This window comes from Pipistrellus kuhlii, unplaced genomic scaffold, assembly GCF_014108245.1.
Source record: "Pipistrellus kuhlii isolate mPipKuh1 unplaced genomic scaffold, mPipKuh1.p scaffold_m20_p_2, whole genome shotgun sequence".
NCBI lineage: Eukaryota > Metazoa > Chordata > Mammalia > Chiroptera > Vespertilionidae > Pipistrellus > Pipistrellus kuhlii.
In genome coordinates this window covers 160,556,348-160,571,028 of record NW_023425515.1, presented here as the reverse complement: position 1 = coordinate 160,571,028, position 14,681 = coordinate 160,556,348, and the positions used below count along the sequence as shown (strand labels likewise).

General features: G+C 37.8%; 1 protein-coding gene across 2 annotated transcripts in view; it reads right to left on the bottom strand.

Annotated features, from left to right (window-relative positions):
- Positions 1–14,681, bottom strand: part of CMPK1 (cytidine/uridine monophosphate kinase 1) — a 37,740-nt gene that overhangs the window by 14,459 nt on the left and 8,600 nt on the right. For both annotated transcript variants that reach the window (XM_045584576.1, XM_036444976.2), the window contains exon 2: positions 472–618. In XM_045584576.1, coding sequence (XP_045440532.1) covers positions 472–618 — 147 coding nt within the window. The remainder of the gene's footprint in view (positions 1–471; positions 619–14,681) is intronic.

The following is a 14,681-nucleotide window of genomic DNA, read 5'->3' as shown; positions in this document are numbered from 1 at the left end:
GGTCATAGACCCAGGGGAGCTCAAAGTTCAGTGGATAACAAAATGTAATTAAATGTGCTAAGTTCAATGATGAGGTATAAAAGGATGCTATGATAAAACAAAGAAGCAAGCACTAACTATCTGGGACATTCAGAAACTTTACCCAAGAGGGGCACATGTGGGAGGCAGCCAATCTATGTGTCTCTCTCCCAATGATATCTCTCTCTCTCTCCCTCCCTCTCTCTCTCTCTCTCTCTCTCTCTCTCTCTCTCTCTCTCTCTCTCTCTCTCTCTCTCTCTCTCTCCCCCCTCTCTCCTCTTTTTCTCCTTCCCTTCCACACTCTCTAAAAGTAAATGGGGGGAAAATATCCTCGAGTGAGAATTAACAACAACAAAATTCAATACTCTGAATATTTTCATTACTCAAAGAAAAGGCAGATTTAATTTATCATTTCCTTGCTTATTTAAGTTGGTTGGCATTCACATTCCTTACCCTCTTTAACAAACTGATGGTTATCTCAACTGGCACGATCTTTCCATCTTTAATGTACTTTTCAATGAGTTCACCATACTGTGAATCTGGGTTTTTCCTTTCATCACGAAGAAGTTCTCCTGCAGAAAGGTGTGTATAGCCATATTTCTGAAAGAAACAACACACAGGGGGGAAAAAATCAAAATATAATCAACCTAGTAGGACTAATGCTTTTTTCCCCTTTGTTTTAATTTCTATACTCTATTTTTTTTCTTACAAAAAAGAAGTTTGGCTTGTATATTAAATAACTTAAAAGTTTAAGAGAGCCAAAACTAGCTTGGCTCAGTGGATAGAGCATTGGTCTGTGGACTGAAAGGTCCCAGGTTCGATTCCAGTCAAGGGCATGTGCCTTGTTTGCAGGCACATCCCCAGTAGGGGGTGTGCAGGAGGCAACCAATCGATGTTTCTCTCTCATTGATGTTTCTAACTCTTTTCCTCTCCCTTCCTCTCTGTAAAAAATCAATAGAATATATTTTTTTTAAAAGTTTACCACTCAGCCAGTGCAGAGCAGTGGTTGAGCATCAACCTATGAACCAGGAGGTCACAGATCAATTCCCAGTTGGGAACATGCCTGGATTGCAGCCAGTTGATTATCATCATTGATATTTTTCTCTCTTTCTCCCTCTCCTTCCTCTCTTTAAAATTAAAAAATATTTTTGATATATAAATTTATTTATTTTACCTACACAGGCATAGTAGCTATGTTCACAAACCATGAAATCCTCCCAAATTTTATCTAATTATTCAAGAAATTAACACCTCATTATATTTCTTCACAAACACAATCAACAATCAATGTTGAAATGTTATTAACATTTAAAAAAAAAATGCCTAACAAGTGTCTATAAGATTCAAGGCAAAAAAACAAAACAAAAACAAAAATCTTACCACTGTTGACTGTGTTTTTCATATAGTAATGCAAATGTTCAGTGAAACACCAACAATACAATTGCTCTTTATGGATTGCCTCTTCTATATGAAAAACACATGCCATTGTTTAAAACACACATTCTATAAAATCTGCTTTCCTTCCTTAAATTCATGTCTAAAGTGAACTCATCAGCATTTACACAATCTCCATTCTTCTGTTCTGTTTCCTCTCTCAGTAAACAGCACAAGTCCTACACAGAATTAGCTTTCCTGACCACTCTGATCACATAAAAAACCATCTTAGAGTATCACTGTCTCTCCACCTAGACCAGTATCTTCCTTACTACCCTCAAATGTCCATTTCCTACCTCTCTAGTGAGGTCTCATTATTATGGAAATACAGTTACCTATTTTATGTTAGTGGGGTGAGTAAATGAGATAATATATGGAAATCGCATACCAGAGAGCCTAACACATAGTAGGAGATATAAAAGCCATCAATTGTAAATAATCTGGAAGCATACATATATACCATTTTTATGTTATAATTTGTGTATATATAAGTCAGTGTTGTGGTTTTTGATAGAAAAACTAATTAAAAGGCTTAAGTGAGATGACAGATATGAATATCTCGTGAAAGGTCAGTAAGTATAGTTTTATGACTGTGATTATCATTAAGGACTTAGAAATGATGTATTAGGTCATAGGTCACAGTATAGAGTAGTTGAGCTAAGTCATATACAGTGCTATGGTGTTGTTCTGCCATTTCCCCAAGGTCAGAATGAGAAAACAATATAGATCTAAGAAATAATACTGAAGAGCTTTCTCTACTGAACTTGCATATTCCCTTTGATTAAATCAAAAGAACTGTAAAATCTATTTTTAAAATATTCTTACTCCCAAATATGACAACACTCAGAACTACATTCAATGTTCAGCACAACAATCATATCATCCGAAATTCTTAAGACTCCCTTAAGACTCCCTGGGTTTTATCTTATCCATAGTAAATGAACAATAAATAATTAATAACTTAAATCGTAATTCTTTTTAAAATATATTTTTATTGATTTTTAGAGAGGGAGGAAGAGGGGGGGAAAGAGATAGAAACATCAATGATGACAGACAACACTGATCACCTGCCTCTTGCATGTCCTGCACCAGGGACCAAACTGTGAATTGATTCCCATAGGTCAATGCTCAACCACTGAGCCACCTCGGCGGGGCTTAAATCTCATCTTTAATTTCAAAGTTAATATTTGAGGCAGCCCATACTCCCAGCCTCCTTTCAAATTAGTATTTCAATTGCAAATTTACAAAAAAACAAACTCTTTCAATTACCTAGGCTTTTCCTCTTTTTTTGGATTGCAGAGCCATGTTCTTTACCTCTTTTCTATGTTCAAAAATTGTTGGCTAAACTTGTCCTTGCTTATTAAAATAAGTTAACAGTTAGGTAGTCAGCAAATTCTAAATAGTTTATTTGCTGACTAAAATTTGGCATAAAGTTTGGTCAGAATAAAAAACCATGGTATCTATCATTCATGACTCTTAGTCATATAGCTCCTTCCATTATAAATGACCAGAAGTATATTTAGTTGTAATAGGCTTTTAAAAAATTCCTAACATTTACAAAAAATGAAATATGAAAGTGTTTAATTATTTAAACTGTTATTTTAAAATTATTTCCACACCACACCATTTTAAATGCCTACTTTGTTCACCAAGTATAAGTAAACTTTTGAAAGATAAGTGTAGAAAGGACTTTATAAAAAGTGAAGTGTGACCTACTTTCCCATTTATTATGTACAATTTTCAAAAGGTATTTTGCATATACTGTCAACAAAATTTTATAGCAGCTTCATTGCCAATTGCTTACTTTGCCTCCTTCTTAGAAGTCTATGCTTGCTGGTAGCTCTCAGCTGGTCTAGAGATTACAGCATATAATAATATTGAATAATGCAGAGACAAACAGTACTAAACAATGCAAATGTTCAGTGAAACATCAACAATACAATTGCTTTTTATGGATTGCCTTTGCTATATGAAAAACACGAACATTTAGAAGTCCAGCTAGTAATTTAGAAATTAGTACACATATGTTTGTTTCCTGACATTGCAGAACTCAAATCTATAAGCTTTCTGTTGCATTAAAATTAGTTTGGCATACCATTATAAAAAGAGAAGCTAGTTGCAAACTTTAGAGGTATACAAATGATATTTTAAAAAATAATTAGTTTGTCAAAAGAGAGAAAACAACCAAATCTGCAAAGTCCTAGGAAACAAGGAATTTAAATAAATATAACTATGTCAAACCTACACATGTCTTTTTATTTCTCAGCCACATTCCATTGTTTAAAAATCTTCCATTGGCTGGTGATTTTTTTATACTATATTTTTCTTAAGGATTTTGCAATTTTCCTCTTACCACAGAGTTTCTACAACAAAAAAAGCAGCTATTACTTACATACTAGTTATTATAGTATTTTAGTAATAGCTCTACTTTAAAGAACGTGTTTTCAAAGTATTCTACTTTCATTAAGTAATCACTGATGCCAATTTTAAGGAAAGCAAGAATGGGTATTTCCTAGGCTTAACCAAAACTTCCTTACATTCTCTGAAATTTCTGAGCAATTAAAACCTAGTGGTCACTAAATACAGTCTTAAGAGCAATATTCAAAATCACAGCAGGTTATACCGTGACAGAAACTACTATTCAACTAAAAATAGTTTTCTAGTGACGAATGTATAAACAATTCATTTAGAGTAACTATCTTTATGTTTTACTTTCATTTTCTTCTTTAAGACATTAAAAAACAACTCGACTTTTATGAATCACACACTAACATTTGGAAAAAGAAAAAAACTACCATGTTCTCAATAAGACAAAACAAACATTCTATATTAAGGCATTTCCAATAGAACTTTTTCCAATTACACTAAGTCAAATGTCTGGTAAGGACTTTCCAGGAACAGTATCTGCCAGTCTTAGGGAACTTTTCTTTGACTGCAAGTGTACACAAATAATACTTAAAAAAGGTTTTTAGAAAAAGGTTTTTCATATGATCACTATTAAAGAAAGGCTAACATTACTTACAACAAAAAAAGGCTATCCATGGTTTAAAAAGCTTAAGTGTAATATTTGACTTAAATTGCTAGTAGATTTTTAGTCTGCCCTCATTGTTTTTTCAAATGTGTGCACTACATTTGACCATGCTTATTTAATTGCAAATTTACATGTTAATATAAACTATGGAAGTTTTAAACACAGATTTTTTTTTTCTTAAGCAAAAAGTTTTAATAGACAGACTCCAAATTAACATGAAGCATACTTCTTTCTCTAATTAAAGAGTGATATCTTAAAAACTTACATCCTATAAAGGAGAAAAGAGGAAGGATATAAATCAATACAACTTGTAATTCAGATGATTACAGTACTATTTCACTTTTCTCAAAGTTTTGCTTTTCATATAAGAAAACCTTAATTCAGGCAATACTTGGAACTTATTTTAAACCCATCAATATTTATTATCTACAAGATGCTAAGCAATGTGTTGATTCAGGGAAGGTAAAAAAGTTATATTCTCAAAGGATGTTTAGAACTGCATATATAAAGTGACTTGAACCCTATTTTAATTAATAGAGGCAATTCTTCACATATGCATAACTTTTGCTAAGGAATTCAGTGTTGACCAGCACTGTCTTTCTGGGGAAGAAGTTGATTCTGCAGAGGCAGTGGCAAGAAGATAGAGCAATATATAAAACTTAAAGCAAGGATGAGTTAGAAGCCACCAAACAGGCTCTTTCCTCATTTGTGTAGACCTGGATAGCTCTCTTAACATTTTGCAGAAGGCTTCTCAGATAATTGAGGATTTTTGGTATTTGATTTATATACCAAAAGGCCCCCAAAGCAACCATGAATTGAAAAGGTCACATTCCCAATTTCATTCCAGTTGGTCATTTTCAGTATTTTATTTCTTTTAATTTATCTCAGCCCTTCCGAATCAAACTACATTCCTTATAGCAGAAGGGGATAGAAAATAGCCAAAGATAAAGACCAGTCCCAGAAGCCCCCAGGGATTTCATGAACGTAGAGGCAATAATTTGAAAACTTCTAACATTAACGGAAAGGCACAGAGGTCTCATTGATCTTAGGAAATACTAATCTGATCTTGTTACCGTATTTTTGGGCGTATGAGATGACCCCCTAATTTTACAGTTAAAACATAGGTTTAGGCCTATATTCGCTGTATAAGACTACCCCCTACTTCCGAGGCAACACCAGTTATTTTTTTAATAGATTGCCTCTCTGACTCTGGCCAATCTGAGCAGGCTTTTTACTAGAACACAGTGTAGCTTTTGGTACAGAACATGTATAATTTGCATGCATAAAAAGCCTGCTTGGATTGGCTGAGTTAGAGAGGCGGTCCAAGCAGCCTTGCAGTGATTGGTGCGGGATCGATTTGGAAAATTCGTTTAGCAGCATATCGAGACATTTTTCGGGATATACTCGGCGTATAAGACGACCCCGATTTTCGGTTGACTTTTTTCGTTTCAAAAGTCGTCTTATACGCCGGAAAATACGGTAATTAAATGACCAATTATTACTTAAAGTCACTACAGAGCCTACAAGCTAAACACTCATTATCACTACAACCCAAATATTATAGGTAGTGTAAGAGCCTGGAATTCAGTTAATTTAGTTACTGTGAGAACACTGGAAGAACATATATCAAACCACTCAGCTATAGCCCTAGTCTCTGAGCTTTCACTTTATGAAAAAAAGGTTTTTGCCCTGACTGGTTTGGCTCAGTGGATAGAGTGTCGGCCTGCACACTGAGAGGTCCCAGGTTCAATTCCAGTCAAGGGCATGTACCTTGGTTGCAGGCATATACCCAGTAGAAGGTGTGCAGGAGGCAGCTGGTCGATGTTTCTCTCTCATGGATGTTTCTAACTTTCTATCCCTCTCCCTTCCTCTCAGTAAAAAATTAATAAAATTAAATTTAAAAGAAAGAAAAGAAAGAGAGGTTTTTTTTAAACACTAAGTAGGCCCTACTATACATTTATTCTTATTTTAAAAAGGTAAATAACATTAAAATGAGAATATCATTTACTCAGGGAATACCAAAAGAAATCACCCTAAGAGAAATAACTACTTGAGAATGTAATTTGTAAAGACCCTCATCACAAAATAACCATAATATTTTAATAGCTCAGGTTCTCTTTGAGAACTAAATTTATTTGGATTTAGAACTAAATTTATTTGGATTTACAGCACTTGAGAAAAATGTGCAAAGGACACCAAAATCTGAATTTAATAATATGTGTAAACATGACATTTGAGCATCTATAAGATTACCAAACTAATGCAGAAATGCTTTTAGAGAAATACACAGAATTCAGCAAGGATCACAAGAACATAACCTTGCATAAAGTCATCTTCTATATATATAAAAGCTAAGTGACCATCTGACTGGCCAACCAGTAGCTATGATGTGCACTGACCACCAGGGGGCAGACGCCCAATGCAAGAGCAGAAACCACAGGCATGGAAACATGGAATAGACTGATGAATGTCTGAGGGAAGAGGGAAGAGGAGAGGGCGGGAAAAGATTTTATATGTCTGATAGAGGCCCAGTGCAAGAAATTTTGGGGTGGGGGGCATCAGCCCAGCCTGCACTCTCTCCAATTCGGGACATCCCTCTCACAATCCAGGACCACTGGCTCCTAACTGCTCACCTGCCTGCCTGCCTTCCTGCCCCCTGCCAGCCTAATCACCCCTAACTGTCTCTGCCTGCCGGCCTGATTGTCCCTAACTGCCCCCCCTGCCAACTGGGTCACCACCAACAGCCCCTCCCCTGCCAGCCTGGTTGTCCCAAATCCCCTCCCCCTCGAGTCTGGTCGCCTCCAACTGCCTCCATCTGCTGGCCTAGTCACCCCTAGCTGCGCCCCCCCTGGCCCTGTCGCCCCTTACTGCCCCTTCCTCCCCCCCCGCTGGCCTGGCCGCCCCCAACTGTCCCCCTTGTCTGCCTGGCTGCCCCTTGCAGCCTGCTATTCTGTCGTCCTTCCAGTTGTTTTGGTTGTGACAGCCCATGGCTTTTTATATATTAGGTCTAGAGGGGTCCCTCAGCCTGGCCTGCACCCTCTTGTAATCCAGGACCCCTCAGAAGATGTTGGAGAGCCAGTTTGGCCACATCCTATCCGGTGCGTGGATCACAGGTGCATGAATCTATGCATCGGACCTCTAGTATACTTATAACACTGAACTAGAAGTTAAGAGGTAAAGTTTTATAACTACATTTTATTTATTTAACCTTTCTTAGATCTCAATTTCTTACTTGTAAAATAAAAATATCTATACTACCATAAATAATATCCACACTATATAGTAAATATCATCATTATCTATTAGAACTAGAAGCATCTTCTGAAGAACATATTCCCAAAAATGTGCACTGTGCTGTGGAGAGCACCTGGGTAGGCACATTGGGCATTCCTTAATTATTGTCAGCTGAATCCAGTGATGGTGGCAGAGCCTCATCCTAGAGACATATTTTGCCAAAAGGCAAGGGTGTTGTCAACTCAACCTTCAGCCCAGGTGCTGGGAAGTGTGTTTTATTTGTAAATCCAGTCAAGCACCAGGAATGAATTCTTGGGCCCACATAAGAATGCAAATAATCTCCTTTGTCTTGACTTTTAGTAAAACTCCTGGTATTTGGGGGTATAAAATAAACACACTGCATGGGCTCTGGGTCCCTATCTCTCCATCAAAGAACAGTGGTCCCACCCAATCCCAGCTTTCCCTACTGTATCTGTCTCTTTCTTTCATTTTCTAAATCCCCTGTTGCCCCTACTCAGGAACAGGATTGTCTTCTATCTGTGTTAAACTTGGAAAAGGGATCCCCCTCTATACTGTGCTAATAGATTCAAAACCTAATGTGAAGGTACTCAGATAGGTCAGGGAGGAGTCAGACAAACTCATACGGGTTAGTCCTAGAGCAAAGTCCAAAATAAACAGTGGCTAAACTACAAATTACATATCAATAAAGGAACAGAACCACTTAACTGGCTCAATAGCAAGTGAAATATATACAAGAAAAGACTAATGTCAAAGAATAACCATAGAATAAGTAAGAGTATGCTATTAAAAATCTAATTCACGCCGAAACCAGTTTGGCTCAGAGGATAGAGCGTCGGCCTGCGAACTGAAAGGTCCCAGGTTCGATTCTGGTCAAGGGCATGTGCCTTGGTTGCGGGCACATCCCCAGTGGGGGGTGTGCAGGAGGCAGCTGATTGATGTTTCTCTCATCGATGTTTCTAACTCTCAATCCCTCTCTTTTCCTCTTTGTAAGAAATCAATAAAATATATATATATATTTTTTAAAAAACCTAATTCACTATGCAAATAGTCTCCAACACAGAGGCTCCAAAAATTGGCATCACAAATGTATGTGAGTACATTAAAAACCTTATGAGAACCAACAAGAATTCACCTTGCTTTCTATCTTCTTATAAACAAACAGATCAATAGCTTTCCCAATTAAGAATGACTACAGCAGGTCCTCAGATTATGTCAGAGATCCGTTCCTATGGTGCAACGTAACGCAATTTTCGCTGTAAGTCGGAACCCATCTACATAAGCACCTATGTCACTCACATGGAGCACATAAACAGCAGTAATGAAGTGAAATGGTAAAAAATAAAAATAATAAAATAAAAAAATAAAAAATAAAAAAATAATTTTAAAGATAACAATTCTTGACCATTAGTTGTGGTAAATAAATAATAAAAAACATAAAGCATATATGTACATACATCAAAATGACGGAACTTTTTAATAAATACTGTAAGTGGGAGATGGCGATGTAACCATGAAACAACAAATGTCAAGTCCGACATAACCGTAACCCAAGGACTGCCTGTAATTAGAAAATATACTTTTAAAAGATCCTATTCAAGTCAACTATACCTAATTAAAAAAAAAAAAAATCTTATTCTAAATAGCAATAAAGACTTAAATTAATATCAAATCTGAAGAGAAGAGTAGAATGAAATTCAAAGTAGCCTCACATTAAGGATAAAAATCCCTATAAAATAAGCATCATTGTCCTTGGTCAGGTGGCTCAGGTGGTTGGAGCATTGTCCCATGCACCAAAAGGTTGCAGGTTCGATCCCTGGTCGGGGTGCATACGTGAGGCAACCAATCAATGTTTCTCTTCCCCTCTCTCTGCTTTCCTCTCTCTCTAAAAAAATTTCTTTAATCAATAAAAACATATTCTCGAATGAGGATTTTTTAAAAAGCATCATCTAATTTCAAGAGAGAGAGAGAGAGAGAGAGAGAGAGCGCGAGAGAGAAACAGTACCTGTACAATCAAAGACTTATTTAAAATCTAAAACAAAATAATTGCAGAGAATAGCAGCAAAAATCAATTTAAATGTTTGGATAAAAATTTTTTCTGAAAAGTGATCCGTTCTTTAAACAAAGGAGAAACAAAAGTATAACATAGCAACACAAAAACATATTGATGGGCATAAAGTCAAGAGTTAAAGGAGAGAGAAAACAGTCCAGTTTTATAGTCTAGAAACAGATGGAAATTTAGAGACACACTGTTGAGAGGATCTAAAAAGCACAGCAGCAAAGATTTAAAAGGAAACGTATTTCAATGAAGCCCTACTCTAGACAGTAGAGTTCAAAATTATAAGATGTTTTGGAAATGACACTTCCATGGCAAAGTCAATACATCCACACTACTTCTAGTCTCCAGAATAAACCTTTGGAGCACTTTCAGAACTTTATTGTGTCAAGCAACCTTTTTCAATCGATATTTTAGAGAAAATTACTCTTGCTTAGACAACAAGGAATGTCTTCATTTTTAGTCTATCAACCTGTGCTAACAGAAGTGTGAGAAAATCATTATTTGGCTTTAAAAGGTAGTACATATTAGAAGTCACACGTGTCACCCAGGGGAACATTAGTAAGGAGCTGGAGAAGCCAACGGATGGGGAGAAGACTTGCCCGTTGCTGTGTGTCTTCACCACCAACACCTGGTGCCACCACCATATGGAGGACGTCTCCAGCGGCAACATGCTATCCAGCGAGCTACAGAACTATAGCTAGATGGATGCACTCTTGAAAGAACTGACTGGCTTAGTAAATGAAGTCTACCCAGAAGCTAGAAAGGAGAGTGCACACTTCAACTTTGCAACTGTTTTTACAGATATTAAAAGACCTGGCTATTGAGTAAAGGAGATTGGTACATCATGCCTGGGAGGAAGGGACTGAGAACATTTATGTATGCATTTTGCTCAATCTCTAAGAAGATACATTTTTTTTAATTTTTAGTTTTTATTAAATTCATATAAAACTTAATAAAGTTTTTTAAAATTAAAAATGGGACATATGAGTATTTTGTTCCTTTCCTAATTCTATTCAACATAAATACCAAGTAATCAAAGATAACTCTCTGAAGCGATATAGCCAACACCTTTATCTTTTTCACCCTTTTTTTTATTAAATTATTATCTATGTACATATTTTAACATTGCCCCTCCCATACATACCCTCCCTCCCCAGAGTTTTGTGTCCATTGGTTGTACTTATATGCATGTAAGAAGATACATTTTTGATGGCAACAAATCTTAGCACAACCTGGGATTTAATGTTGACCATAGATAATTGTATCATATATAATGTAGAACACAATACAATAAGGGACTCCTGGTTCTTGATGAGAGCCTATCTTTCTTTTTTTTCTTTTTCTTTTTTTCTTTTTTTGTGGTTCTCATCATACTTTTATTAAACAACATTGGTATCTGAAATGATTGCAATTGGATTAAATTCCTTTAAATTCCCTCTAGCTCTAAAGTTCTAACATGAAAAAACTGCACATTTAAGCTTATAAGTTTTAAATACAAAGTTATTTCAGAGAAACATAGGTTAGTTACTATTTCATTATTTTTTCACACTTTTTCACCCACACACTCTCCTCCAGTGCTTTCTCATGCTGTTTTTATGGATTACTAATAGCCAAGAAAAATGAATCTATTTATTTATAAAATACAAGTATGCAGTTCATGGTATTGTCAATTGTTATTTGGTCCTATTCCTTTTTTTTTTTTAATCAATCTTTATTGTTCATATTATTACAAAGGTTCCTCATTTCTTTCCCCCTCCACCAGGTTCGCCCCCTTCCCCTCCCCCATTGTCCTCATCCATAGGTGCACAGTTTGGGGCGTTGGTGGTATAGTGGTTAGCATAGCTGCCTTCCATAGGTGCACAGTTTATGTTCAGTCTCTTCCTCCCTCCCTTTCCCCAATAGTAAATCCCTTTTCAGATAGTAAATGCTAAGTAATGCTTACTTAGCATTTTCTCATATCAATAATACCTCCACATGCCCAAAGATACACTTCACACAAAAGACACTTCCAAATAGGTCAACCAACCTCATCCAGGCCCTGCACAAGGCACTCACAGATCAACACCCCAGCGCTATACTAACTCAACATATCCAGATCTAAGCCTTCATCACTTGATTCAGCAGACCCTCAAGTTCCCGCAAAAGTTTCCAGCCATGTCTGAGAGGCAGCCTTGGGGCCGGGGGCAGGCGAGGAGCGAGCTGTTCTGGGCCTGGCTGCTCCAGGCCTGGCCTCTGTTGCTCTGGTTCGTTCCACAACCAGCTGCTCCGGGTCTGGCCACTGCCACTCCCGACCTGGTTGCTCCGGGCTTGGCTGCTGCTGCTCCAGGCCTGGCCGCATCCGACCAGGCTGCTCTGGGCCTGGCTGCTCTGGGCCCGGCCACTCCAGGCCTGACCGCTCCCAGCCTGGCAGCTGCTGCTCCAGGCCTGGCCATACCCGACCCGGCAACTCCGGGCCTGGCCGCTCCCAGCCTGGCAGTCGCTGCTCCGGGCCTGGCCGCACCCGACCCGGCTGCTCTGGGCCCGGCCGCTCCAGGCCTGGAGAGCCTATCTTTCATGTAAGTGGAATGCCTTAAAAAGTGCTAAGCTTATGGGAAAATTGTATGGAAAAAAAAATTTTCCTGCCATAACTATACAACAGTAAGACTGCTGGTTACCATTCTGTAAAACAGGCAACTTCTCCCACTCCACTAGTCTGATTTAACTTAAATCAGATCTGCTCTGGAATCAGTCAAGGAAGTAATAAGAACCTTTTACATTCTTCCTTTCCATCTACCACTATCCCCTCTCTTTCACTCCCAACTCTTAGTTGGACTCACAAACCTCTTTTGTAGTTTTGGACTCACTTATCAGTCTTGATCTCTGCATCATAGGCAATAGAAAATGTGGACCCTGAGAATGAAGATACTTACTATGAAAGGCTCCTGGCAGCTAACTGGGTTTAAAAAAAACAAAAACCAAAACCAGAGCCTTGCAGCCATTTCAAAACAAACCGTACTTCAGGGAGGAGCCTGTACTAAGCCACTCACGTCCCTCCGTGCTCCTTCAACTGAACTGCCTTCAGGCACTCTTTCTGCCATCTGTGCATCTTCACCAACCAATCAAACTAGGAGGATTTGAGTCCTCATTTACATGAGGACATACCAAAGCAGCTCCCCTCTGGTTGGGAAAGCTACTTTTCCTTTCCGCCAAAGGCAGAAGATTGTGTTTCCCCAACAGTGTCTGCCAGAGCAGAACAGAGCAATCTAGCTAGAGAGGGGACTGTTCCAGGGCTGTCTCACAGCAATACTGGTCCATCAGCTGTTCTACTTCATAATTATGCTGTAATACTATGAGCTGTTTCACAGCCTTGCTGTTCTCACATTTGTGCTGTATCACAACTGAACTGTCTGCACTGATTTGAGCTTTTTCACCACACCCCAAACTGGGGATTCCTTTGGCATTGATTTGGCTCAGGCTAAAAGTATACTATGTCGCTGAAGCCGGTTTGGCTCAGTGGTAGAGTGTCAGTCTGCGGACTGAAGGGTCCCAGGTTCGATTCCGGTCAAGGGCATGTACATTGGTTGCGGGCACATCCCTGGTGGGGGGTGTGCAAGAGGCAGCTGGTTGATGTTTCTCTCATCGACGTTTCTAGCTCTCTATCTCTCTCCCTTCCTCTCTGTAAAAAAATCAATAAAATATATTACAAAAAATAAAATAAAAGTACACTATGTCCTTGCAAGGCCCCGTGCCCATGGCCACACCCCCAGGAGCTGGGCCCGCCAGCCCCCAGCGGAAGGAGACAGTGGCTGGTCCCTGGGAGTCACTGCCAGGAGTAACGGTTCTGGCGGGAGGGGCTCGGCTGCTCCCGTGTGCAAATGGAATATTGAAGAAATTAATAAAAGTTCTATTTTTTCATTTAAAAAAAAAAGTATACTATGTCCTAATTAATACACAAGTGATAAGGCCTCATTAAAATCAAAATTTAAAACTTCTGTGCTCCCAAGGACACTAAAAGATGGAAATTAAAAGATGGGAGAAAATATTTGTAAATCATATCTGAATAAGGGACTTCTATCTAAATTATATAAACAATTTTTCAACAATAATAAAAATATAAACAACTCAATTAAAAAATGGGCAAAGACAATTTTTAAAATACAATATTCAGAGTGAGGGAGGTGCAAGGACAAAGGGTCCAATTAAATATTTTTCCAAAGAAGATATACAAATGATCAGTAAGTACAGGAAAGTTATTCAACATCACTAGTCATCAGGGAAATGGAAACCAAAACCATAAATACCACTTCACATCCACTAAAATGGCTATTAAAAATAACAACAGCCGAAACTGGTTTGGCTCAGTGGATAGAGTGTCGGCCTGCAGACTGAAAGGTCCCAGGTTCAATTCCGGTGAAGGGCATGTACCTTGGTTACGGGCACATCCCCAGTAGGGGGTGTGCAAGAGGCAGCTGATCGATATTTCTCTCTCATCGATGTTTCTAACTCTCTATTCCTCTCACTTCCTCTCTGTAAAAAAATCAATAAAATATATATTTTTTAAAAGTATACACATTTTTAATAACAGAATAATTAAGATACAGTATTAGCTATAATACTGATCATTAAGTCATTTGGCATCTACTAACCCATTTTAAATATAATTAGCATTTATACTATAAACTTCTCCTTAAATCCACTTGTCCTTTCTAGAATTCTTAAATTTTAAGTTAACTACAAGCATTTTCTCTAAATAGAAAAATCTTTCACACTCAATATGATAGAAAATGCCATACCAGATTTTTAAAAATCTGTAAACTGTTTAGTGTGAATAATCATGTTCTTATGCTGTAGTAAACAATGGGAATATAATGTTCTCCAAAGCTACTTTTCCAAATTACTCTTCGAATT